This window comes from Aquarana catesbeiana, linkage group LG11 (assembly GCF_042186555.1).
Source record: "Aquarana catesbeiana isolate 2022-GZ linkage group LG11, ASM4218655v1, whole genome shotgun sequence".
Classification (NCBI taxonomy): Eukaryota; Metazoa; Chordata; class Amphibia; order Anura; family Ranidae; genus Aquarana; species Aquarana catesbeiana.
This window is the reverse complement of record NC_133334.1, coordinates 218,255,162-218,282,199: the sequence shown is the minus strand read 5'-3', so window position 1 is coordinate 218,282,199 and position 27,038 is coordinate 218,255,162. Positions and strand designations below refer to the sequence as shown.

At 44.0% G+C, this 27,038-nt stretch overlaps 1 protein-coding gene and 1 long non-coding RNA gene across 2 annotated transcripts in view; one reads left to right on the top strand and one right to left on the bottom strand.

Annotated features, from left to right (window-relative positions):
• Positions 1–720, top strand: part of LOC141112460 (uncharacterized) — a 54,431-nt gene extending 53,711 nt beyond the window's left edge. Inside the window, exon 2 of the long non-coding RNA XR_012236605.1 lies at positions 459–720. This is a non-coding gene — a long non-coding RNA (uncharacterized lncRNA). The remainder of the gene's footprint in view (positions 1–458) is intronic.
• Positions 1–16,906, bottom strand: part of WDR74 (WD repeat domain 74) — a 34,124-nt gene extending 17,218 nt beyond the window's left edge. Inside the window, exons 1-7 of the mRNA XM_073605316.1 lie at positions 16,753–16,906; positions 13,707–13,813; positions 12,467–12,588; positions 8,810–8,873; positions 5,619–5,762; positions 4,745–4,846; positions 519–619 (exon numbers count right to left, since the gene is read on the bottom strand). Coding sequence (XP_073461417.1) covers positions 519–619; positions 4,745–4,846; positions 5,619–5,762; positions 8,810–8,873; positions 12,467–12,588; positions 13,707–13,813; positions 16,753–16,810 — 698 coding nt within the window. The 5' untranslated portion in view covers positions 16,811–16,906. The remainder of the gene's footprint in view (positions 1–518; positions 620–4,744; positions 4,847–5,618; positions 5,763–8,809; positions 8,874–12,466; positions 12,589–13,706; positions 13,814–16,752) is intronic.
• Positions 16,907–27,038: the final 10,132 nt, after the last annotated feature.

The following is a 27,038-nucleotide window of genomic DNA, read 5'->3' as shown; positions in this document are numbered from 1 at the left end:
TGAACATCCTGCTAGAAATTGTTTTCATCCTGTTCCACCACTGGGTGTGGAGTCTTAGCAAACACTTTGTGACAGCTGATTGGAGAAAAGGCACCCCCCTACATAGGCAGAGGAAGGAAGAAACTTGCAGAGCTGTGCTATGAATAAACCAGCTCCCTGCTAATCTATTTATAGCACCCACCCCACAATTTTCCAGCTGCTTTTATCTCCTGTGTCAGAGAACTTGTCAGAAGTTATCATGCTGAAAACAGAGGAACGGAGCAGCAGAAAAAGACACAAGACTTGGAGCTTTGGAGAGAGATAAGTAAACACTACAGATGTATGTGCCTAAGCCAGATTTCATGAATGGGGTTTACATACACTTTAATTACATTTTCTGGTGCGAGAAGTCAGTTTTTTCCTTAATTTTCTAAACTACAATAATAACAGTTCAACTTTACTGGTTTTTCTTCTTTCAGACTCATAAACATGCTACAGGAAAACAAAGCTCATTACAAAAAATTAAAAATAAAAAGTACCTGCCATCTGGAGTAATGCTCAGTGCTGTCAGTGGATCCTCACCAAATAAAGCCTCCAGAACTGGTCGCCTTTGCGGAGTATTGGGATCATATACTCTAACCTGGTGGAGAGATTTCATCAGTAAAAGCACTGCTTAAAGCTGAACTTTATGCTAAACCAATTTTGTCCAAATACAAAACACCATGTGTATTTTTACTTCAATCAAGAGTGTCCTTTGTGTATTTTCTTCCAGATCTGTACAGCAATCCAGCACAAAACTGCTGTGTGTGTGTGTGTGTGTGTGTGTGTGTGTGTGTGTGTGTGTGTGTGTGTGAGTCATGGCGCATTTTTTTGAAGTTTTAATATATTAATACTCCCCGCTGACACCACCACTTGTGGAAGAGAGTTCCACATTCTCACTATATTTTTTTTATTTTATTTTGTTGGCATACTCTTACCAGAGCAATACAATGTTACCATAACACTGTACCACTGTGGGGAGTTCATCAGGATTTTTTTTTTCACATTCTATGTTTGCTTATAGCAGTGAATTTCACTGCTACATGCAAATATTTTTACAGAATGACAGTGTGTAGACATTTTGTATTATTGTGATTAGCTGTGATTGGCCTCAGCTAATCACATGGTACAAATGGGCTGTGATTGTACCATGTGATCACTGTGACCAATCACAGCTAGCAACACAATTGTATACAATGAATGGCATGAAAGGAAGCCATTCATTGTTTACAACTGACATATGATCTGCTGTGATTGGTTACAGTGATCATGTTTTACCAACAGCAGGTCGGTACACTGATCAATCATGTGACAGATAACGCCGTAGCACAGCCTGGAGGGGCCATGCTAGGCACGTTCTTGGGAGGACAAAATATGACGCCCTCTCGGAACAACAAGGTTCCTGCCCGAACGTCACTTTACAATGGCCCAGACAGGAAGCAGTTTACAAAATTGCACAACGTATTTTAACCTACTGGGGATACTGGGGATACTTTTGTGCAAAGGCTATTTATTAAAAAAAAGTTAAAGTTGGCATTAAAGCCAAAAACATTTTCGCTCTAGTTTTAGAGTATTTAAAGTAGAGTAGAGAAGGATTGGAATTCCTTTCTAATTTGTTCCACTAGCCAAAGTTCCATTAGAGATTTCACCTCATTTCATTTTCAGAAATGGAATGCGGACAGAAGGTAAAGTGCTTTTCCTTAGTAAAGTAGGAAAGGCTAGAACCTTCTCTCAGATTTGTATTTCTGTCCGTGTCCCCGTTTCAGATTTTCCCCTCACTTCCCATCCAGTGAAACTGTTGTCAGCAGAACAGAAAGGGAGGGTAATCTCTCAAACACTGCCTCAGATATTAGTAAAAACCTGGTAAGAGTTCCCATCATTCCCCACTTTATCCACAACTAGAAATAAGTGTTTTTGACATGACATATACCGATAATATTGATTGTTTTCTTTAACCACTTGCTGACCGGCTCACGCCGATATACGTTGGCGAAGTGGCCACGGGTGCGCAAAACGACATACCCGTACGTCAGTCTTTCATCAACAGGTAGCGGGCATGCGCCCGCCATGGGTCCCGCGGACTCGATGTCCGCCGGTGTCCCGCAATCGTGGCACGGAGAGGCAGAACAGGGAGATACCTATTGTAAACAAAGCATTTCCCTGTTCTGCCTAGCAACATGACAGGGATCTACTGCTCCCAGTGATCGGGAGCAGTGATCTCTCATGTTCTAGTGAGCCCATCTCCTACAGGAAGAACACGCTGAGTGAACACACTTAGCCCCTTGACCGCCCCCTAGTGTTAAACCCCTTCCCTGCCAGTGACATTTACACAGTAATCAGTGCATTTTTATAGCACTGATCACTGTATAAAATGTCAATGGTCCCAAAATAGTGTCAAAAGTGTTTGATATGTCCGCCGCAATATTGCAGTCACGGAAAAAAAAAAAAATGCAGATCACCACCATTACTAATAATAAATTAAAAAGAAAAAAAAAAAAAAAAAGCCATAAATCTATCCCCTATTTTGTCAAAGCGATAACTTGATAACTTGCGCAAACCAATCAATATACGCTTATTTCGATTTTTTTACCAAAAATATGTAGTAGTTTTGTTTATAGGGCAAAAAATAAAAAACCTCAGAGGTGATCAAATACCACCAAAAGAAAGCTCTTTTTGTGGGAAAAAAAAAAAGAAAAAAAAAAAAAGAAAAAAAAAAAAAAGGACAACCTTGTTTGGGTATAGCAACGCACGACCGCGCAATTGTCAATTAAAGCGACGCAGTGCCGTATCGCAAAAAAGGGCTTGGTCAGGAAGGGGGTAAATCATTCCGGGGCTGAAGTGGTAAAAACGAGGCTAATAGGATATTTTCCTTATATTTCACATTTACTTCCTCCAGGTAATGGGTATCAAACTCGGCCGTGGCTCTCACCAGATTTTTAAAATGAGAGGTTTTAGATAAATTGTTGCTTACATGACAAAACACTACGATAACTGCAGCATTATTTTTTACATTGGCTTTTAGTCACTTACAGTATATTATCATAATATGCCAGACAGAAGCTACCTAATCTGACATATCGCTGTGCCATGAGCAATTTCTTGTACGTAAGATAGCGGTGACTGATGTTTAATGACTTTGAGGGACTCTTGTAAAACTCCACTGAACGCAGTCCAGCACAAATGATGGAAGCAGAATTTACCAGAACTAGATGGGTGCTTCAGGTCCTAATTTCAAACTTCAGGGTGGGCATAAGGGCTAAGAACCCTGCTAAACGTATTTTTAACTATACAGCTCAGATAGAAATGCACACAGACATTTACAACCTGCAAGTGCCAGGTCTATGCTTTATTCATTTCAGGATCCAGTGTAGTATTGCTTGGCTGCCATTGACCGACACACAGGGACAGTTTTCTGGCATGCGTCAGCAGTGGCGTACCGAGTGGGGGGCAGGCCCCCCCGGGTGCCACACACTGGAGGGGGGGTGTCAGGCCAGCACCCCCCCCCCCCCTCGGCGACTGAAGCGATGAAAGCACCGCGGGGGCGGGTTTAGGCAGCGGCATGGTGACAGGCAGGTAAGAGCAGGGAGAGGCGAGCTGCAGTGGCGTTGCAAGGGGGTGCGGGTTGACACCACTGCACCAACCATCCCCTTCTCTTGTGGCTGCGGGCTGTCTGAGTGGTCCCGGATGTCACACAGGGGGAGGGGACCTGCTGTGCATGTGCCACGCTGATCTGAGGTACTGAATGGGGGGGGGCTGTACTGAATGGGGGGAGGGGGTCCGTATAACATGCAGGGGGTCCAGCGCTATGGGGGGGCTGTATAATGTAAAGGGGTCCAGAGGTGCAGGGGGCTGTGTAATATAAAGAAAGGGGTCCAGAGATGCAGGGTGCTGTGTAATGTAAAGGGGTCCAGAGGTGCAGGGTGCTGTGTAATGTAAAGGGGTCCAGAGGTGCAGGGTGCTGTGTAATGTAAAGGGGTCCAGAGGTGCAGGGTGCTGGGTAATGTAAAGGGGTCCAGAGGTGCAGGGTGCTGTGTAATGAATGTAAAGGGGTCCAGAGGTGCAGGGTGCTGTGTAATGTAAAGGTATGCAAGGTGTTGTGTAATGTAAAGGGGTCCAGAGAAGCAGGGTGCTGTGTAATGTAAAGGGGTTCAGACATGCAGGGTGCTGTGTAATGTAAACGGGTCCAGAGGTGCAGGGTGCTGTGTAATGTAAAGGGGTGCAGCGTGCTGTGTAATGTAAAGGGGTCCAGAGATGCAGGGTGCTGTGTAATGTAAAGGGTTCCAGAAGTGCAGTTGTGGAGAGGGGGTACACAGTAGTGACAAAGAGATATTGAAGGATGCAGAGGTATGCAGGGGGCATAGTGAGATGTTTATACATTTTAACATGGGGGGGGCCAGATATAGGATCCGCCCCGGGTGCCAAATTCTCTAGGTACGCCCCTGTGCGCCGGTTATAAAGCCTGCATGTCTAATTATTAAGGCTTTAGTTTGAGTCCCATGCAGTGTGAAGACACATTCGTTTATCCTTTTGGCGTAGTGTGAAGCTGAATACAGGCAGCCTATACAAGTGAATGGAAAAGCATTGGCTGTACTAATCTAGTTAAAGACTTTTTGGAAGATATAGATAAATAGCTCTTCTAAAAAAGGACCCTATGCAGTCATCACAAACCACAATTAAATATTTTAATTATGGTCACCAAATAAAATCTGAGAGGTTTATCACTTACTTGATGATAGCTTGTACAGGTGACGATTTTATCTGTCTCTGGGATGAAATCCAAGTCACGAATCCAAACAGGTACACGGAGATCGAGCCAATCATTCCTCACCTAAGTGAAACAAAATAAAGCAACATTTGAATGTTTGCGATAGAAATTTCTGTGATCATAATACTGCTTTTTAATTAAAGTCATGATTTAACAAACCAGCTTACTCAGTATTAGTTCATGGGCTAGTGTTCAAGAATAAAAAATAGTATCTATTCTAGAAAGCATACATTCTACTTTGTGTGCAAAAAAAAAAAAAGTTGATGAATTTGATACCTATGATATGTATATAAAAAAGTTAAATATGGATCTTCTTTTCAATTGATTGTATACTTGAAATTATTCTTTACCCAATTTATTGTGTGAATATTCTAAAATCCTTTATTAGATCAGTCTCAATGTATCAGTTTGCAAAGCAGAAAAAGAGCGGCATCTTATATGGGTTATCAGACCGTGATGATTTCAGACCAAACCAGGGAAGTGCTTTCTTGTTAGGCCCCTTTCACACATGCGGACAGTATGTCCGTATTTCATCCATCCGTTTTCGGATGAAATACGGACATACATGCATCCCTATGGGATAGCGGGTGTCAGAGGATGTACATCTGCTAACACCCGATGTCGTCCGCCTCCGCTCTCGTCCGATTCTGCGGACGGAAGAAAATCCTATTTTTCTATCCGTCTGCAGAGCGGATCGGAGGAACACGGACAGACGGTCCTGTCTCTGTAATTTGTATTTAGTGCAACCCATACAAGGGGAAGGTAATTGAGACACACAGTTAACATTCTGCATAACAATATTTTTATAGCTGTTCTCATAAATTGGCTAACTTACATTTTTGGCTTTGAAGATAGGCTCCTCTGCTCTTTGCAAATCCCAGATTTTTAGGTCATTCTCTTTTCCTCCAGTCCCAACTTTGTTACGCTGAGCATCACACTGCCGCATCTTTGCAACTCCAGGACCAACCTGCACCTCAAGCTGAAACAAAGATATTTACTCTTTAAAATACCATTCATGAAGAACAATGCACCTACAACCAATAAATGTCAAATTTATAAAATCTCTGCTGTAGAATGCATGCGGGGTTAGCACCGTGGCCAGGTGATATAGTGCAACAGTGTGCAAAAACATAAGGCAAGTGTCTGCATTCTGATCTTATTATTGTGGGTTGCAGGAAAGAAAATCGCTTGATTCCCCCATCAACACAGTCAGCTCAATTTCCCAATCAACGGAGCCGTTGTGTTCTCCCAGGTTGGGGCTGGCGTCTCCACCGGGAGAACACAGGGATTACCGCTAGCGGCAAGAATAGATGTTAGCAATAATTGCATGTAAAATCCAAACAGGCTGGTTGTACCAAAGTTGATCAATCAACTTGGGTACATTCATCCTGCCCATACATGGTTCGAACCACCTATGCCATCTTAACCGACACGGAAGAGTCAAAACCTGTAAAATGCCTTTTAGATGTATGCAACATCTGCATCTGTTAAACAATTGAAGTGTGACTACCAGACAAGCCAACAGTTTTGTTGTAAATAACGAAGAACGACATAAAAAGCACAATTTGATGCAATTAAGTTCTCTGTACAAAATTACTACATCTATTTTTGTGAACTTTTCTGCACATCATCATCCTGAATAAGAATGGTAGAAAAAGGGGCAACAGTGTGAGTGAACCAAGCTCTAGTAGCATGCATAGTGCTACCAGTGGAAAGTTTCTGACATAATAGGGAACAGAGTAATGACCTCATCACCCTTCATAGCCTTTTTGACAGGCTGGTTACAGATTGTTTATCAAGCCGTTTTGTTTAACCACATGCCGACCGGGCCATAGCCGAAAGACGGCTACAACACAGTCGGCTTATTCTGGGCGGGCGTCCTCACAGAATCGGGCACGCACCCGGGAACATCCATGACCGCCGGGTCCGGGGGACCCAGCGCATCACGGATCACGGTAAATGGCTGCGGATAGCGGCCGTTTACTACGTGATCGCTCCGTCAAATGACGAAGCATCACTTGTAAACAAACCGGCGTCATGTCATGACGCCGGTTCCTCTCTCCCCTCTCTGTACCAATTGGTACAGTGTGAGAGGAGAGTTTGCAGCGCTGTGGGCACTACAGATCCAGCCCACAGCGCTGCTCAGTGCCCATACTCTGCCAATATGCTGCCAATACTCTGCAATAAATTTTAACAGAAACAAAAGATTTTTTTTTTTTTAACCGAATTTTCAGCTTTTTTTGATTTATAGCGGGAAAAAAAAAAAAAAAAACAGCGGTGGTTAGACACCACCAAAAGACAGCTCTATTTATGTGAAAAAAAGGACAAACATTTCAAATGGGTACAGTTTTGCATGACTGAGTAATTGTCATTCAAATTGTGAGAGCACCAAAAGCTGAAAATTGGTCTGGTTAGGAAGGGGGTTTAAGTGCCCAGTGGTCAAGTGGTTAAATGCAGTAATGAAAAGCAATGTAGGAAACAAGGCTATGCGATTCCTGTATCACAAGAGTAGCTAAATATATTTAGCACATATTTTGACAGGTATGTCAGGTGACATACAATATAAAATATTAACCAATTGCCTAAAGTTTAAAATTACAACATAATATTCAAACAGAGTAGAAATATTAAAAATGAATGCCAGGCAATGATAAGGGACATTAATATATCACCAAATGTGTTTTTTTCTTCTTAATGAAAGCATGAGATTTTTTTTTTACTTAGTGTCAGCCTTTTGCAGTCCCTGTACAGCAGAGCTCAGTCCAGTAAAGGGAAAAGCAGCACCAGTCAGCTGTGCTATAGTGCTCATGTGCTAACAAGGAGCATGCTGACAGCAGAGTAACAGGGTGATGAGCTTATCAGTGTCTCACTTCCCTTGTCACTGGACTGTGAAAAGTTGGGGGGGAGGGACAAGAGCTTCAAGAGAAACATGATCTTCCGCACTGCCAGACAAGGTTGTACTGTGCAGCAAATTTGGGTAAGTTTCAGGGCCGGATATACACAAAGATACAGATCCTTTGGCATGTCAAAGTGATACTAAACACACACTGTTTAATTTACATCCTCTGCTACTGGTCACATTTTGGGGAAAAAATAAATAAATTATTTACTCTTACTCAATTTCAAAGGATGTGGGTTTTTTTTAATAACAACAGTTTTAAAATTGTCATATAAATATATATTTGAAGTCAAAGATTTATTATTTCTTGGCAACAAACACGGTGTGGACAGATTTCTATCGGTCACAGGCTGTGTCTCGCCCCTCCAGCCTGTGCCTTAGAATAAAAGAGGGAGGTGAAGCCTCTATCAACCTATATGTAATATCCCACCGCCATTGTGTTTAGCTGGTTAGTGGGCATGGAGGTGGAGAGAGGGAGGGAATGGGCTGTCATTTACCACTGTGTATACGCCCATGTGTGTGATGCTATATACACATGGGCTGCTTAAATGTGGTAGTGAGGAAATGCTCAGCATAGAAACTCACTGAAAACTGAGCATGTGGAGAGCAGCCAACACAGCTCTGCAAAATCCCTAGCTAAATTGGGTACATGGAAAGAAGAGGGAGATAGAGAACAGCAGCATCAACCAATTTTTTTGCAGAATACAGAAAATGTATCTCATAATGACTAAGGCTCGGTTCACACTAGGGGCGGCGCGACTTGCAGGTCGCCTCACCGAGGCGACCTGCACACGACTGCCACGGCGACTTGCAAAACGACTTCTGTATAGAAGTCTATGCAAGTCACCTCAAAAGAAGTACAGGAACCTTTTTCTAAGTCGGAGCGACGGATTAGAATGGTTCCACTGAACAGAACGGGACGCTACTTGTCAGGCGACTAGGTCGCCTGACAAGTCGTCCTAGTGTGAACCGAGCCTTAGTGAGTATGAACAGCATGTAATACACCATTTATCGATTATGTCAACAACTATCTTGTATGTGTTTCATCTGTGTATTTAGCCGTTTGCCTGGTGCTCAGTTTTAAACTTTCTCAACAGCAAACAGCTATAACAGCAAGTCCCACTCACATTTTCAGATGATCCTTCTCTCCATACTTTCATAAGCCCAGACTCTACACAAGTAATGATACCACTGTAATGAAAAAAAAAATATTAAAAAAGGTAAATAGTCTCTTACTTTGCAAAACCTGTCTTTAAAATGTGATGAATAAGAAACATCATGCCTTAAAGCATAAGTGCACTTTAAGATAAATTGCATTTATCTTTTTTGCCCATTTTCTGCCAACTTAACCCACCTTCCCGCTCCACAGATGCATGCTTACCTCGATACGACAGTCACAGCCTCTGGTGTTTGTTAACACCTAGCAAAGCAAGTCTCCCTGTTCTGACATCAGCTGCGCATTACAGTCCCACTTCTATGAGCCTGTGTCCCGAGGCCAGAGAGACAAGCAGAGATGGCCCCACAGAAGTTTATAAGGCTGTAATACACAATGTGGTCAGGAGAGAGACAGTGACTGCGCTGGATGTAATCACTGGAGGTCTCAGCTGTTGGATCAAGTTATATGCATCTGTGGAATGCGAAAGTGGGTTGCATTTAGATAACAGCAAACAAATACTCTTGCGCATAAGTGTGGTGTCCTGGTGGTCTATTACTCAAGGGACGATTTCTTTGGCCTTGCTGCCCCCCAGGATAGGGAATATCCTAATAGTCACAGAAAAAGCAGGGTGGATAAAAATCAATGATTGAAAAAAAAAAATCGAATTTTTATCGAATTTATTTTAATAAAAATGCATCTAAAGATAGTTTTCTATTTAAGATACATTAATAATTTAGTTTATTAAGCATGAAATGGAGCTTAGTTATGTAGCACAAGGCTGTATATTCCTGCTCCTAATCCTTTAAAAGCATGTTATATGACAGTGCTTGTCCTGTGTCATTTGGCCCCCTGTAACACCTAAAAAAAACCTGGCTGATCCTGCCAGTTTCTGCCCATCCTTCTGTAAACTGACCACGGTGTATCTCATGGCTGCTGAGACCAGACACCATGGTTAGTTTACGTCCCTCTGTCATCAGCCGCCTCCTATCTGCTCTCCTCTTCTGCTCCTGTTTCCTCCTCCCCTCTCTCCTCTCACAACACTAACCATCAGCACTGCCTCTTATTGCAGTGTCCCACTCTGTGAACGATTTATAAATATAAATGCTGTAAATACCTCATTTAAAAGCTGAGATTGCGATCACATGACCAGCCAGCTCTCTCCTCCAGACTGACATCAGCAGAAGAATCTCTGCCTCGCCCACTGCATCTCTCAGAGGAGGAAAGGAGAAAGCTGGCCAGTCATGTGATCGCAATCTCGGCAGTGAAATGAGGTATTTGCAGCATTTATTTTTATAAATCACACACACACTGTCACATCCCCTTTGATCTCCATCTTCCCAATTATGAAAGAATTCAAGGAATTTGGTCACCTAATTTTATTACTGCCTAAAAGACCTACAATTATCACCACTGCTACTACACAAGGAAAACCTACAAATTTTTAAAACATAATAGACTTTCGATGCATTATTAAATTGATAAAAGTGGACATTTTACCAAAGCTCTTATACGCCTTCCAAACAATTACCAATCACCCCAAGCACCGCCTCCGCACAAGGCCTTTATCAAAAACCTGAATAAAGTTCTATAAGACTCCATATGGCAACAGACACCTCCCAGGAAACACTGTCCCTACTGGGAAATAAGATCTAAAGTTGCATTACCTGAGGCACATTACAGAAAAAGTTTTAGCTTTAGACACTTTAAAACATACCTTCACAGCGTATTCTGATATTTGTTCCTGTTAAGTAAGCGCTTACGTTTTTTGGGGTAGCAAGTGCATTTATTGGTGGTGCTTGCTGCCACTTCCTCTTACCTCATCTTGTCAAAGATGACATAGCCCTCGGCATCCACAGCCTTCTGGCATATCACATCATATATGCCCAGGAGGCTTCAGGACAGACTTCCCTGAGGCCTCAACCGCATGCAGGCGCTGCAGCGCTTCAGCAGGGGGGTCAGCTGTGAGTGATCAGGAAGTGCCAGCTGGTACCTGAATGTAAGATGTTGGCACTGAGGAACAGAAACCCTGGCACGAATTGGGTGCAAGGGAGCCTGTGCTAAACGTCAGGGCTGCAGTACTTTTCGTTTTTTAAAAGGCCAGATGAAGTTCCTCTAAGTTCGTGTTAGCATTATATTTTGTTAAAGCACAACTGAACTCTCTGCAAGTAGTACTGTAATGCCATAAAGCTGCATATACAGTAATATGCTGTTCTTTTAGGTTTATATTAGTTGGCAAGCTCTGCAGCAAGTATTAAAATATGTGCCGGCAGCACATTAAAGATTCAGACTGCTGCTCTTCCACACAAGCAGCGGCCCGGGTCATCAATGTTCCACCATGCCCCCCCTCTTACACACTGCTCTAATTATTATTCAAGATTTATATAGCGCACACAGTTTAGCCAGCGCTTAACAGCGTTCTTGCTAGCTGAGTGTACCTGCTGAGTGGAGGGGAGTGATTTAGATACACTAAAGCAGATTTAGATACACTAAAATGTAAGCCAAACTCCAGCTAACACTTTATAAAAATGACAGCAAACACTTTTTTTTCCCTTTTGGAATAAAGGTTTTACATGAATACACTGTAAGCACCCCTGTCAATGTTAAATGGTTTGCCTCATCCCTGTAAAAGATACATCTGGAAGCGAGCTTGTTCTTCCAAAAAACAACAGACTTACTGGCCAGATCACCAGGTGAAAACAGAAGAAAACCTTAAAAGATAAGTTCACCTTTTAACAAAAAATAATAAATGCACATTTTTTGCAGGTAAAATGTATTTTTATTATTACTATTTTTTTGTTTTGGGAGCCTGTGTGTGAATCTTGTCAGTAGGGAGCTGGAAGAAAAAAAAAAAAAAAAAAAAAAATCAAACCACAATGTCCAGTGGGGATCAGGCATCCGACACTCCTGGAAGTGTGTCAGATGCTGGAGAATCTCAGGAAGACAGCAGAAATCAGTGGCACAAGTGAAGGAATAAGTATTAACACTTTACTATACAGGATAGCCTCAATTTTAATCACTTCCTTTTAGTGCAAAGCCCCTTACTCCTTAAAGGAGGAAGTAAACCGCTGTTTTTTTTCTGACCTGAAAGGTAAAGGCATAATGTGCTAGTATGCATCGCATACTAGCACATTATGTGAAACTTACCGGCAAACAAAGCCCTCGTCGTCACTGCTGGAGGCTGCATCCATTCTCACCCATCTTCCTTCCGGGTCCGCAAACTCCAGCTGTGTGACTGGCCGGAGCCGCGTGACGTCACTCCCGCACAGGAGTCACCGGTCATGGCACAGGGCTCTGAAGGAATGGCTTGGGTGGCCATTCCTTCTGAGCGCATGCACCGATTACATAATCAGCTGCATATACAGTAAATATACAGTAAATATCACCTAAACTGTGCAAAATTAGGAGATACTGTATTTACAGTACCTATAGGTAAGCCTTATTATAGGCACAATCAATAGGAGTTTACAACCACTTTAAAGCACCCTGTCAAGATAGAGGTTATCATAACTAAAGTTCCCCTACAGGAGACCGAGGGATTTTTGTACTGCTGTTATATAAACATACATACACTTGCTCCATCATATATAAATATAACTATAGTAGTTCCTCTATCATACTAAAGACTTACTTGTCTAGGATACCAAGTCCTCTGAACGCTCCCTCTCCTCCTCTACATTCATGAAAATCTGTAAATTTAGATTTTTCACAGTTGAAAACTTTCACTATTCCATCCCGGCTGCCCACTAAAACCTAAGAGAAAGAAAAAAAAGAAAAAAAAAAAAAACACATTAGGCAATGTAACGTGTATCTCTTTTAGGACTTGTTCACGCCATTTCCAGTATCCTGCATATTTTTGCACTGGATAAATGCAGGTCACTAGAGAGGCACATAGAAAAAACAATGGTTTTCCACATTACAAAACAAAATAATGCATATAAATGTATTGCTCAGAAAAATGCATGCAAATGTGAATTAATGCACATGCATTTCCTGTGTTATTTTTATGTGCAGTATGGTTTAAGAGGATCCTTAGGCTTGGTTTTATTTTTTTTTTAATTGTTTATTTTTCAACAATTGTAAAACAGCATATCATAAGATACAAAGATTATGACATTTTAACATTAAAGCAATCAAAAGCAAAGTACAGACAGATTAATTGAGCTTGGTGGGGATATCTGTATAGGCAGGTGTCAGCTTGGTTTTATTTTCAAGAGCACAAAAAGGTTAGTAAATAGTTAGGATCAGCCCAATCACCATTACAGAAGACTGGCTTTATAATATGGCAGTTGCAGAATGAAGCACTAGGGTACTCATTCAAGCAGTCACCCTAATGCCTACCTATGATTCCAGGTCTTATCTTGAAGAGGAAGTAAACCCTGATGGGTTTTACTTCCTTTTTTTCCCCTGCAAAGTAAAAGCATAATGAGCTAGTATGCATTGCATACTAGCACATTATGTGACACTTACCTGCAAATGATGCCTGCGCCGTCCCCACTGCAGGCCGCATCCATCTTCGCCTCTCTTCCTTCTGGGGCTGCGGACTCCAGAGTCCCATGCTCGTGGGAACCACCAGTCCCGGCTCTCGCTATTGAAAAAACGGCACGGGTGGCCGCTTCTTATCGGTGCAGTGTACAGCAACCTTCTCCTAAACGGTGCATGTTTAGGAGATATTTACACTACTTATAGGTAAGCCCTATGTTAGGCTTACCTAGAGGTACAACTTATCAATGGAGGTTTACAACCTCTTTAAGAGCCACATGATAAATAAAAAGAGGATACAACTGGTTGTTATGAGTGTGGTGGGGATTGGACTGTGGATTTCGTAAGAGTTTGATTTAAATAATGGGCAGAACAGGTACTCCTCTCACCTCTGATTCCTGTGGATCTCCAAAGCACATGACATTCACCTCCTGTCCCTTGTCCAGAGAGGAAACTTCTGTGTAGTTGGTCGCTTGTTTCTTCACCAAATCAATGCCTGCAATGTCAATATAGGCAAAGCATAAGTTCACCACTGGGTTTTTTTATTTTTTTTGATAAATAATAAAAGACTGAAAAAAAAAATCTTAGTTTCAGTTTTAGAATTTTGTAAATAAGTGATCTTTCATTCTCACCAATATGTGCTGAGGCAGCACTGATCAGGGCAGTACAGTGGCTAAGTGGTTAGCACTTCCGCCTAGCAGCATTAGAATAGTCGGTATGAATACCTGCCTGGAGTTTGCATGTCCTCCCTGTGCCTGCATGGGTTTCCCCCAGTTTCCTCCCACACTTCAAAGACACACTGATGGGCTTCTATCTAAATTGGCCCTAGGTTTTATGAATGTGAATAATAGACCTTAGATTGTAAGCTCCTTGAGGGCGGGGACTGATGTAAATGTACAAAATATATAAATGTAAAGCGCTGCATAAATTGATGGTGCTATACAAGTACCTGTAGTAATTAATCTAGAGTGAAATTGAAAATAAATTTAAAGGGGAGTTCTGGCCAGGAAAATTTTTTTTTTAAACTCAGCAGCTACAAACACTGTAGCTGCTGACTTTTAATAAGCACACTTACCTGTCCTGAGTGCCCGCGATGTCGGCCGCCCGAGGCCGACCCGTCCCTTAGGCTCTCGGGTCCCGGCACCGCCATTCCAACTAAGGGAAACAGGCAATGGAGCCTTGCGGCTTCACTGCCCGTTTCCTACTGCGCATGCGCGAGTCGCATAGTGCTTTGTGAATGGGACGTGATGTGTTGTGGGACACACACAGTTCCCATAACACACCGCGCCCCATTCCCCAGAAGACAACGCAGGGAAAAGAAGACTGAACATCACCGCGGCGTAGGAAGAGGCAGATCAGGAAGACTGCCTAGCAACAGCCATTTCAGGTGAGTTAATTTTTTTTTTTCCCTCCAATTTTTTAGGAATTTTTTTGTGCAATTTTTTTTTTTTTTTTTAGGGTGGACCTCCACTTTAAGTGGTCACAAGAACAGCAATAGTGAGCCACCTTACAATGGAGACTCTTCTATTGGTGACAACCAGGGATTTCCCTCACTTCCTGTTGTGGCTATGAGGCCGGAAGTAAAGGAAAATCTACCCCACTGGGACATAGATTAAAAAAAAAACAAAAACACACACACGTCAGGGTATACAACCCTCTATCCAACATGGAAAGAAAAATTTGGCTTTAGTTCTACTTTAAAATGTTCATCTTTTTCAATAAAATGAAATGGTGAACACCTACACCGCCCCCCTCCACTTCCTTCTTGTATTTTCCTCCGTGGGTGCTGAGCTGTCAGTGATTTGAAATTCTTGCTCTTCTCTGTGCAGCGCTTTCTAGACAGACTCACTGTGCAGGTGCTGACCAATCAGAATTGCTTTGATCTGTCCTGGAAGCATCGCAAAGAGAATAGGGAGAACAGCAGGGATTTCCAAACCCTGGACTGCACAGGCACTGACAGCTCTGTTTCGTCAGATTAGGTGACCCGTCAGATTTTTTAACAGAAGTGACGTTCCATCGCCACCATCTTGCTACACCCCGTACTTGTTCACAGTAACGATACATTGAGAAGGCGGCAAGCAGACATCTTGTTACACCCATCAGAGTCTTGCATTTCACTCTTATTGTTAACAGTAGACCAAGCTTATATAGTGAAATTCAGTACTTTGAATTCCGTTTGACAATTTGGATGGTGAACTTTAAAAGCAGCGGCAAGCCTGCTGATCTCACAGGTTTACTAATCTGACCAAACACCGCTGCTTTGAAAATTAAACATCAAAACAGTCAGTTGGATTTCAAAATACTGAATTTCACTGTATAAGCTCTGTTTACTGTTAGGCCTCTTTCACACGGACGATCCGTATGTCCGTTTTTCATCCTTCCGTTTTCCTATGGAGCGTCGGATGTCAGCGGTGACATGTCCGCTGACATCCGACCCGCTCCGATCCGAAAAGTGTAACGGAGGAAAAACCTACTTTTCCATCCATTTTCGGATCGGATCGGGTGACGACGGACACTACGGTCCGTCATCATCTGATCCCCCCATGGGGAGAGCGGTGCTCTGACAGGTCCGTCACTGCACAGCGTGCAGCGATGGACCTGTCATCTTCCTGCTCAGCGGGGATCGGCGGAGCGATCCCCGCTGAGCAAGCGGGTGTTCACGGTGCGGATCATGACTGATCTGCCCCGTGTGAAAGAGCCCTTAACAATAACTGTAAAATGCATGACTCCGGTGGGTGTAACAAGATGTTCGCTTGATGCCTTCTCACTGTATCCTTACTGTGGACGAGTGTGGAAGTCTAGCAAGATAGCGGCGACAGAACGTCACTTCCGTTACAAAATCTGATGGGACGCAGAATCTGATGAAACAAGCTCAGCACCTACTGAGGTAAGAAAAGTGGGGATTAAAGGGGGGATTAAAAGGGGGGTGATGGGTTACGGTGTCAGTTTGCTTTTTTATATTTTCCTGAAAAGGTGAACCTGTACTTTACCATCCCCAACCCCTTTGGGGAAACTGCAGCTGAGTAACCAACCTAGTGCTTACAATAGAAATCAGTGGGAAGGAGCAGCTTTGTTACACAACTGATAGTATTATATTCCTCTTCCCAACAATATACAAAGTATCAGATTGATGGAGACCAGATACATGTGTTCTGCTGATACAGTCAGATCTATAAGGAAACACACAGGCTGGTCTGCAAATATGTCATAACTAGATGGCCCTTCTCTTACAGAGAGAGAGATATATATATATATATATATATATATATATAAACAAAAAAAAACGTTGAGGAATACAGAGAGCAGAGCAGTGTGATCCCTCCACTGACAATATACTATGCTTCTTAGCAGACTTCACAGGCAGCAGCCTAATCACTCGTGCCTGCAGCTTATTTACTTAGAAGATGAGTAGAACCTACACACAGGGTCACTTACCTTTAAGAATCCCGGTCTCAGTACCAACCCACACGTGGTTACGTGCAGGCGCCGCCATGTTTACCCACCCGGCCAGCGATCAGGTCCGGTGACGTCGCAGTCACATGACTTGGCTGGACAGGGAATGTGGTGCTCACGTGATCCGGTGTTGTCGATGAATTGAGTAGTAAAGTGTGGTTGGCGTTCCTCAATGTAGTGTAGATTGTGAGGGTATTATCTGCTCTCTACATTCCTTATCCTTCCTGCTTTTCTGGTGTGCCTTCCCTCCTGTAGTCTCTGCCATGTTAAACACACTGAGTTACCACTGAGCAAGGTGCAAGTACATGTCACCTTTGCTGTAGAGATGGCAGATTTCAACCAACCTCAAAGGTGACCTGCCACCCACACTGAGATATCGACCGAAAGAGAAGCTTACCGGTCAGACTGTGGTGTGCTGAGCCAGAAAAGAGAGCATAGGTACATATTGAAAAGTAAAATAAGATTACTGTGCATTGGTTGTTTAAAGTTCTGAAAACATAATAAAAACGTTTAAAACGAAAAGTGAAATAAGTCCCATCGTTGGTGGAGCGCATCCCTCGTAGGAGATGCTGGTGAATAGGGATCCCCCACCCTGCACAGCCAGGCACACCGACTTTCCACAGGCACACCTTGCAGCTTTGTTTTTTTATTTAGGGGTTAATAACTTGGATGGGGATAGGGCACTGTCAGCCCGTGCATTGTGGGCGCACAGGCACCACCGCCGCCCTTTCCTTTCAGGACGCTGGGCGCATGAATTCCTATGGGGGCTTTCAATAGTGTTTTGAAGCACATGATTAGAGCCAGAGGCTCGAATAGGCTTCAAAAGAGGGTGGGCTTGGGGCGCAGAGCACTGCGTCCCGATCCCACTCAGTTGTGTGACAAGAGCGAATGAATTTTCACTATTTTCATACTAAATCTTCTCCCCGCCAACCAGGAAGCAGGTGTGAGAGCTGTTTCCCGATTGGCCAAAATGTCAGGCGATCCTATTGGATGCCTGACATGGAACCAGAGAGGAAGCCCGCCAGCCTGGAGCCACTGCCCGGACCCCGCACCCACTAGCATGGAGCCGCTGCCTAAACCCCGCACCCGCCAGCCTGGAGGCGCTGCCCGCACCCCGCCACACTGGACGACACCCCCATCTATCTGGATTTATCTAACCAGGTAAGTGCCGGACCAACCGGCAGACACGTGCGGGGAGGGGGGTTGTTAGTGCCACCCCCCGAACAAAAAACCCACCAGCCGCCACTGGGATAGCGGTATTATGGGATGCCCACTTGACTGGAACAAAGTCTCTTCAGGGACAACTATATACACTCACTATGTACTGTCCTCTTCCTCCAGCACATCACTTGCTTGCAGAAACACTCAGGCTCAGCTGGAACACTATTTAGGTGGGATCTGACAGGGCACTCTGTTGAATCCAGCAAAAGCCCTTTACAGGCAGGGACCGCAGGCCCCTTTGGAATGTAGAAAAAAAATCCCAGTGTCCAGCTACCTTCCTGTGGCTACTGATCCCAGTCCCACCTCTTCAGCCACTGCCAGCCAACCTGGCTGCAGCTGCCTCTTTCACTAGTCCTCCTGGCTAATCTTCCTCAGTCCTCCCAGACTGACTCTTCAGCCATCCCAGACTGCCACTCACCAGTCCTCCCAGACTGCTCAGTCTCCAGGACGTGCTCGCTGGCTCCTGCTGTCCTCACACCTGCTCCCGTGCCTCTGGAAAGGACTCCTCGTGTTTCAGAGGATACCTCCAGCACCCAAGCCCCAGCCCATTCGCTAGTGTGTCCCATGGACTCGATGTCCAACGGCCACCAGTGATCGCTCCACAGAGAGGCAGAATGGGGATCTGCCAGTGTAAACAAACAGATCCCCGTTCTGTCTGGGGAGTAGAGTGAGATTGTCTGTTCCTAGTGATTAGGAACAGCGATCTCTCTCTAATCCCTGTCAGTCCACTCGCCCCACAGTTAGAAAGCACCTCCCTAGGAAGCATTTAACCCTTTGATCGCCCCTGGTGTTAACCCCTTCCCTGCCAGTCTCATTTATACAGTAATCAGTGCATTTTTTATAGCACTGATCTCTGTAAAAATGTCACTGGTCCCAAAAAAGTGTCTGATCTGTCCGCCGCAATGTCACAGACCCACTAAAAATCGCAGATCACCGCCATTACTAGTAAAAAAAAAAAAAATTATTAATACAAATGCCATAAATCTATCCCCTATTTTATAGACACGATAACCTTTGTGCAAACCAATGAATATATGCTAACTGGGATTTTGTTTTACCAAAAATATGTAGAAGAATACAGATTGTCCTAAACTGAGGAAGAAATGAGTTTTTTTACATTTTTTTGGGATATTTATTATAGCAAAATGTAAAAAAATTGTTGCTCTTTTTTTGTTTATAGCGCAAAAAATAAGAACCGCAGAGGTGATCAAATACCACCAAAAGAAAGCGCTATTTGTGGGAAAAAAGGACATCAATTTAGTTTGGGTACAGCGTCGCATGACCACGAAATTGCATGTTAAAGCAACGCAGTGCCATATCACAAAAAATGGCCTGGTCAGGAAGTGGGTAAATCCTTCTGGGGCTGAAGTGATTAAGAGTAAAATAAGCCCAATAGTCGGTGTCCACGGGATAAAAGAAGCACTAATATTTAATGCCAGTGGAAGCAAATTAGGTGGTAATTTTTGGTGTCATTAGGAGTAAAAAAAAAAAAAAGTCCTAACTGTTGTCAGTAGGATAGAATAAGCCATATTCATTGGAGTCAGTAGGGTAAAATAAACTCACATCTTTAGTGTTGGTAGGAGCAAAAGAGGTGTTGATCACTGGTGTCAGTGGGAGCAAAATAGGTGCCAATCAGTGTCAGTTGGAATAAAATAAGTCGCAGTAAGTGGTGTTTGTGAGGTAGAACAAGTCCCAATCGTTGGTGTCAGTGGGATAAAATAACCCCCAATCCCCCCATATCTTACTGGGAACAGGCTATAATGCTTATATTTAGCCGTCTGTCTCCCTGGGATACCCTTCTCAGTTTTCCAGGGACATCTAGTAGTATACTGTGGGTCTCCTTGACCGCTCTTTACCTTGTTTTAAATTTCGTTTTGTAGTTTTATTTATATTTCTTCTATTTTTCTTTCTTTTCTTTTTCTCTCCCCTTTGGCAATGGTTCTCATTTGGAAAATCCTGACTTTGACCATCTGCTGCTGCTTTGTCCCTGTCAGTTTGTTCTTTCTATGTGAAAGGTCTTAACCATCCCAGTAAACAGTCTCTAATTTTAATACCATCTCCATAAAGAGAGGCTTGATATAGTGCTTTTTTAAGAAATGCATTTTCAAACTGTTATTTATCCAGCATGTGCGAATAAATTTTTTACTACATGGTTTCACAGCACTAATCCCTATGCTAAATCTAAAGGAGTCTCAATTGCCATTCATGCCCAACTCCAGGTTCTGGATTCAAAAATTGATCCCTTGGGTAGATTTTTGTTTCCTAAAAAGTCTGTCTGGACAGTCAGTCTATACTATTTCTAATCTATATCTACTTAATACCTCCCAATCTTCTCAGGGCTTTAAATATCTTCGTACTCTTGAAACCTTTGCGGAAATAATTTTGGTTATTCCTTAATTGTTGGACCTCTCATTTGCAAGGTCATCCATCCAGGATTCAGTTGGGTAAGGAGATTACAGAACTCTCACAACTCAAGTGAAGCTGATTAGATTCTGGCTTGGACAAAACATCACATTCCAGCCCTGCCACTGTGCACATCCCCGATGGGCTAAACTAATAGGCAGGGGTTAGTACATAAGGTGTCACATCCTCCAAGTTTTCCTACTCGTTGGACTATGCTAGGCATTTAGACTGGGGTCTTGCCTTACACACGGGGTACCTTTGTATAAGCAGATGGCTGAACTCTAGTTAACTCTTTCGATGTAATATACACCACCACGGTTACTGATGCATTTTGGAGGAATACGCTGAGCCTATGCCCTGAGCCCTCTCCACATGTCCAGCGTATCACCGCTACCTCACTCCCAGTAATGGTATGGGGTCCCACCGTGCACCTAGCAGGGACTCCATGTGTGCACTCCACTTAACTCTTATAGGGCGTACACACGGTCGGACTTTGTTCGGACATTCCGACAACAAAATCCTAGGATTTTTTCCGACGGATGTTGGCTCAAACTTGTTTTGCCTACACACGGTCGCACAAAGTTGTCGGAATTTCCGATCGCCAACCACGCGGTCACGTACACCACGTACGACGAGACTAGAAAAGGCCAGTTCAGAACCAAGCGCAGCACCCTTTGGGCTCCTTTTGCTAATCTCGTGTTAGTAAAAGTTTGGTGAGAGATGATTCGCGCTTTTTCAGACTCGTGGCTTTCAGATCGTTTTCTGCCGTTCAGTTTGTGCTTGTGGGTTTGTATCTGCTCTTCAGTGCATGCAGCAAGTTCCGCGTGACTTTAGGTAGTCATTGTATTCTTGTTCGTTCGTTCCTGTTTTTCAGGTCGCTCTTCACAGGCCTTGCTGTTCTTCAGTGCGTTCTGTTACTTCGTTCTGAGCAGCCGACCGTTTTCTAGCCATGTTTCGTATGCGTACTCCTCGTAGAGTTCGTGCTGTGCGGGGGCTTGGTGTTGGGGTCCTGACCTTGACACAAGTCCAGTCCATGAACAGGGTGGGGAGGAGTTCATGGACCAAGAATTGGTTGCTTCAGCGTGACCAGTTCTCTCATATGCCTTTGCTCCGTGAGATCCGTGAGAATAATCCTGATGATTTCAGGAACTTTCTCAGGATGACGGACCCCATGTTTCACCGTTTGTTGGCTTTGCTGACCCCCTATATCAGCAGGCAGGATACCTGCATGAGGCAAGCCATCACTCCGGAGCAGAGGTTGGTCGCTACCTTGCGGTATTTGGCCACAGGGAGAAGCCTGCAGGACTTAAAGTTCTCGACAGGCATCTCCCCCCAGGCTCTGGGTATCATCATCCCAGAGACCTGTTCTGCCATCATACAGGTCCTGCAGAAGGAGTATATGAAGGTAAGATTTTTATCCTTTAATATCACATTTTATTGTATTGAATGTTTGATAATATCTTGTATTTCTTTCCTCATTCCCTAATGACCATGATTGTAATATGCTGTGAATGTCCCCTTTGTTCTCATGCATGCTGGATTTTTATGTAATTATTATTTTAGGTCCTTCATACATATTTGCCCTTCAATAACCTCCCCAGCATGGTGTCTCCTGCCCTATATTCACCTCATGTAGTCACTTAACAATGTATTTTATAAGCTCCATAGTAGTGCTTTACCCCAAACACCCCCTAAAATGTTTGGAAATTTTATTTTTTCTTTAAATTCAGGCAGAGTGCCAGAGGCTTTTTTTTGTGGTGTCCCCAAATAATTTTTAGTAACCCTCCCTCCCCCAACTGCTAAGTCAGCTGATCCCAATTCTCTATCTATCCTCAATCATCTATCTGCTGACTTTGCCAAACCCATACACACTATACCCACCTCTTTACTGGTCAGATTTATGGACGAATTACCCAAAGCATGTAGTGCAAGGGCCTGCCTGTATACTTTCCAATGGTACTGTTTAAAGTTTTTGTATCCTATTATTATCTTGATAGGTAATAGCAGAATGTCCAAATGTCCTCAAATGTGGGTTTGATATAGCGTTCAGATGGGGGGAAATCACCCCTGGAAAAGCCAAATTTGGAAGATGCACACCAATTTACGAATGTCAACATGTGCTATCTGCCATCAGGGGGGATCAAGGGACGTGTTTTGGGGGAGCAAGCCCTTCCTCAACGCGACTTTATAATTGAGGAAGGGGTTGCACCCCCAAAACACGTCCATTGATCTCCCGTGATGGCAGATAGCACATGTTGGCACACTGTGTGCATCCTCCAAATTTGGCTTTTCAAAACATTGCAAAAAAATGTAAAAGATTGGACCACAATCCAAAAAGTGATTTTGTGGGGTTTTAAATTCGCCCCAAAACATCAATGATGTTATTATTTTTTTTAATAACATCATTGATTTTTTGCTGGATGTTTTGCAGTTCGGCATTACACCCCATGATCTCCCCGATCAGGATCTGGGCACTTTCTGAAGTAAAGCGTTCTCTATCCCTCACATCACGATCACCTAAAAAGAGAGAAAGAAAAAAAAAAACAGGTCTCAAAAATCTGCCACCATCCATCTCTTTTACCTGAGCCTGTGGTCGCAGACACTCACCTGTTGTGGTGCCAATCTCCACCACATCTTCTTCTTCCTCCTGCTCAGCTTGGGTTTGGGGTATTTCACCTTCTTCCAGAGGTGGAGGGTCTCTGGTCTCCTCGGATGAGGGGTGTCCTCCGAGTCTTTTCTCCCCTATGTAAAACAAAAATGGTATAATTAGCACACAGATATTTGATGGCCAAACTAGAAATAGGAAACATTGCTTGGAAGTGGGGTACAATTGTCTATTTTAGCCGAGTTCAAAAATGTCTTTTTTTTATTGCCCTTTGTCAAGCTGCAATACTTTACCTGTTTAGTACAAGCTTCACAGATGGAGACCCCCCCTATAGTATACACTGGAGCACCTGTGTGGCCCCCTAATAAAAATGGTGTTCTGGGGTCCCACACTAGTGCTCCAGTGTCCAGATGTGAAAACAGCTGCTCAGTGTCCTCTCCTTACACACAATCTAGTTGGCATTTCATTCTAGTAACAAACCCATCTACACAAATAAATATTTGGCATCCAAGTAGGCCCCAAAAAAATGTGGGAAAATGCATATGGCCTAAACAATGGTGTTTTAGAGGCCGAAAGAAAAATGTTTGATACGAACAAATAATGGGCCCATGAACATTAAAGTTGCTCTTTTAAACGTTACAATTAATAAAAGCACATGGAGCAGCACGAACGTAATAAAGACAGAAAGAATAGGAACACAGCACAACTACTTACTTTTTTGCAGCACTCTCCGGATCTTTCGGTACTGCTCTGGCTCTCTTAACTTCAGGTCCGACCACCGCTTCCTGAGCTGATCTTTCGATCTTCGTACCCCGAAATTCCTGTGAAGGCTTTTGATCACTTTCGCCATGATCTTGGCCTTTCTGATGTTGGGGTTGGGGTAAGGCCCATACTTTCCGTCATAGTCGGACTTCTTCATGATGTCGACCATCTCCAACATCTCCCCAAAGGACATATTTGTGGCCTTAAAACGTCTCCTTCTGGATCGGGACGTGTCCGGATCCAGGCTTTCCTCCTCCTTGTTGCTAGAATTAGCATGCACCTGCTGTAACTCCGCCATGTGCTCTTCACCCACTGCGCCGAACGAAAAGGGGCGGGGAATAGACTAGAAAGAACGTCAGGGGCAGGCGGAGTTACACGCATGCGCAGTGTGTATAAAGCGTAACACGCGTGCGTATTATGTACAATCTGTGAGCGGAGGAAGGAGCATTGGACGCGCCGATCGTAAGAACGAAGGTAAGAGACAAACTTGTGCCTATACTGCTTCTAGATTGAGGCCTATATTGTAACAAGATTAGGAGAGTTTTGTCTGACATTAGGCTTTGTCTTGTGTTGTGTCTTGCAGTGAACATGGATATGCTACTCAAAGATAATGACTTCATGTCAGTATTCCTAGAGATGCTAAGGGAGCTGCCCTGTCTGTGGGAGATTAAACACCCCCATTTCAAGAACCAAGCAAAGAGGAAGGCAGCACTGGAGCAATTGTGTGAAATTGTGAAGCAGGTGATCCCCACGGCAGACATCACCTATTTAAAGATATTAATTGGTTGCCTGAGGAGCACATATCTAAGGGAGCGCAAGAAGGTCCAGGATTCACAGAGATCCGGAGCAGCAGATGACATCTATGTCCCCACGATGTTGTACTACGACAGGCTACATTTTCTGGCAGGCCAGACTGAACCCAGGTCATCCCTCTCCAGTCTTCCTTCCACGCTTCCTTCCCCCCCGGCTAAGGCTTCTGACGCCCAACCTGGGCCTTCCAGGCCACATGTGGAGGAGCCCAGATTGAGCCAGGTATAGCATTTCTCTAAATATTTCTGCTTGTCCAATCAATGATGTTAACTAGATGTTAGTTGGGAGTACTAATTTAGGATTGGGATTGATGATGCAAAATATTACAACCATGTCCCTTTTTCATACACAGGGAAGTCTCAGCCAGGAGGTGGCCGGGCCGAGCCGGCTGGCTGATCTGCAGGTCCCTCCACCCCCCCTGAAAAGAGAAAGTGGCAGTAGGAGGAGTGCCCTAGAGGAGGCTGCTATAGGATACTTTTGGAGGGCTACAGAGGTCCTGGGAGCACCCCACACCATGGAGGAGAACATTGCTGCCTTCATTGCATATAAAATGCAGAGGATGGAGGAGGGACAACAAGTCATGTGTGAGGCCCTCATATTGGAGGCTCTTGAGAAAGGTATGAGGGGCCAAATGCCAAAGGTCCTCCTCCTCCTCCTCCCTCTCCTCCAGGTCCTCCCAGTCCTCCTCCAGGTCCTACTCCTCCTCCTGCCACATCTCCAACTGCACAGCCACAGCCCGGAAAGAAGCGTGGAAGGAAGCGTGGAAGGAAGACCAGACAGTGATTGCCCTGGGTTCAGTCTGGTCGGCCAAAAGATGCAGCCTCTTGTGGTACCACAGCCTGGGGACACAGATGTCATCTGCTGCTATTCGGATCTCTGCGAATTCTGGACCAGACTGCCCTCCCTTACATATGGACTCCTCAGGCCACCAATTTTGATGTTGAAGAATTGATGTCTGCCGTGGGGGTCCCAGGCTTTGCTAATTTCTCCTGTTGATCCAGTGTTGCCTTCCTCTTTGTTTGGTTCTGATCCCTTAATAAAGGATTTTTGTTTTGAATTATACTCTCCTATGTGTTTTACTTCAAAAAGGACAGTTTGTTTGTGAGGATTCAGGTACATTTCAAATATACAATGTGAAATGAATAAGGGACACCAACAACAAACAATCTCCTGGAGATTAAATAATACAAGATATCAATGGTGTTGGGGTAACTTGACACACAAAACACACACAAAAATATTCTGGAGTAAAAATAAAAATAACATTGAACAAAGATCAGCCTTGGAAAAAATACAAACATTAAAGAAAAAAAAAGGCTGAAAATCCAAAAAAAAAAAAAAAAAATAAAATAATATAAAACTGTCAGATGTGACAACTAATAACAATATATTGAGGGAATCCCACTAAAAAAACACAAATAAAACTTTGTGAGAAGTGTGTGTGAATATGAGCAGCAAAACTACTTAATTCTTGTCACATTATAAAGAAGAAGAGAGTGCGCTGTATTAACCACTTGACGACCGCCTCACGCCGATTTACGTCGGCAAGGTGGCACGGACAGGCAAAATCACGTACATATACGTGATTTGCCTTCCGCGGGTGGGGGGTCCGATCGGACCCCCCCCGGTGCCCGAGGCGGTCGTCTTTTGTCCCACGGCGATCGGAGATGAGGGGGAGGCCATCCGTTCGTGGCCCCCCCCTCGCGATCGCCGCCGGCCAATCACATCATTCCTTTGCTGCTGTATGCTAAACAGCAGCAAAGGAAATGATGTCATCTCTCCTCGGCTCGGTAATTTCCGTTCCGGCCCGAGGAGAGAAGACAGGTATGTGAGTGCACAACACTACACACACACAGTAGAACATGCCAGGCACACAAAACACCCCGACCCCCCCCCCCAATCACCCCCCCCCCCCCAATCACCCCCCCCCCCGTCACAAACTGACACCAGCAGTTTTTTTGTTTTTTTTTCTGATTACTGCATTGGTGTCAGTTTGTGACAGTTACAGTGTTGGGACAGTTAGTATTACCCCCTGTAGGTCGAGGATACCCCCCTAACCCCCCCTAATAAAGTTTTAACCCCTTGATCACCCCGTCACCAGTGTCGCTAAGCGATCATTTTTCTGATCGCTGTATTAGAGTTGCTGGTGACGCTAGTTAGGGACCTAAATATTTAGTTTCGCCGTCAGCGTTTTATAGCGACAGGGACCCCCATATACTACCGAATAAATGTTTTAACCCCTTGATGGCCCCCTAGTTAACCCTTTCACCACTGATCACCGTATAACTGTTACGGGTGACGCTGGTTAGTTTGTTTATTTTTTATAGTGTCAGGGCACCCGCCGTTTATTACCGAATAAAGGTTTAGCCCCCTGATCGCCCGGCGGTGATATGCGTCGCCCCAGGCAGCGTCAGATTAGTGCCAGTACCGCTAACACCCACGCACGCAGCATACGCCTCCCTTAGTG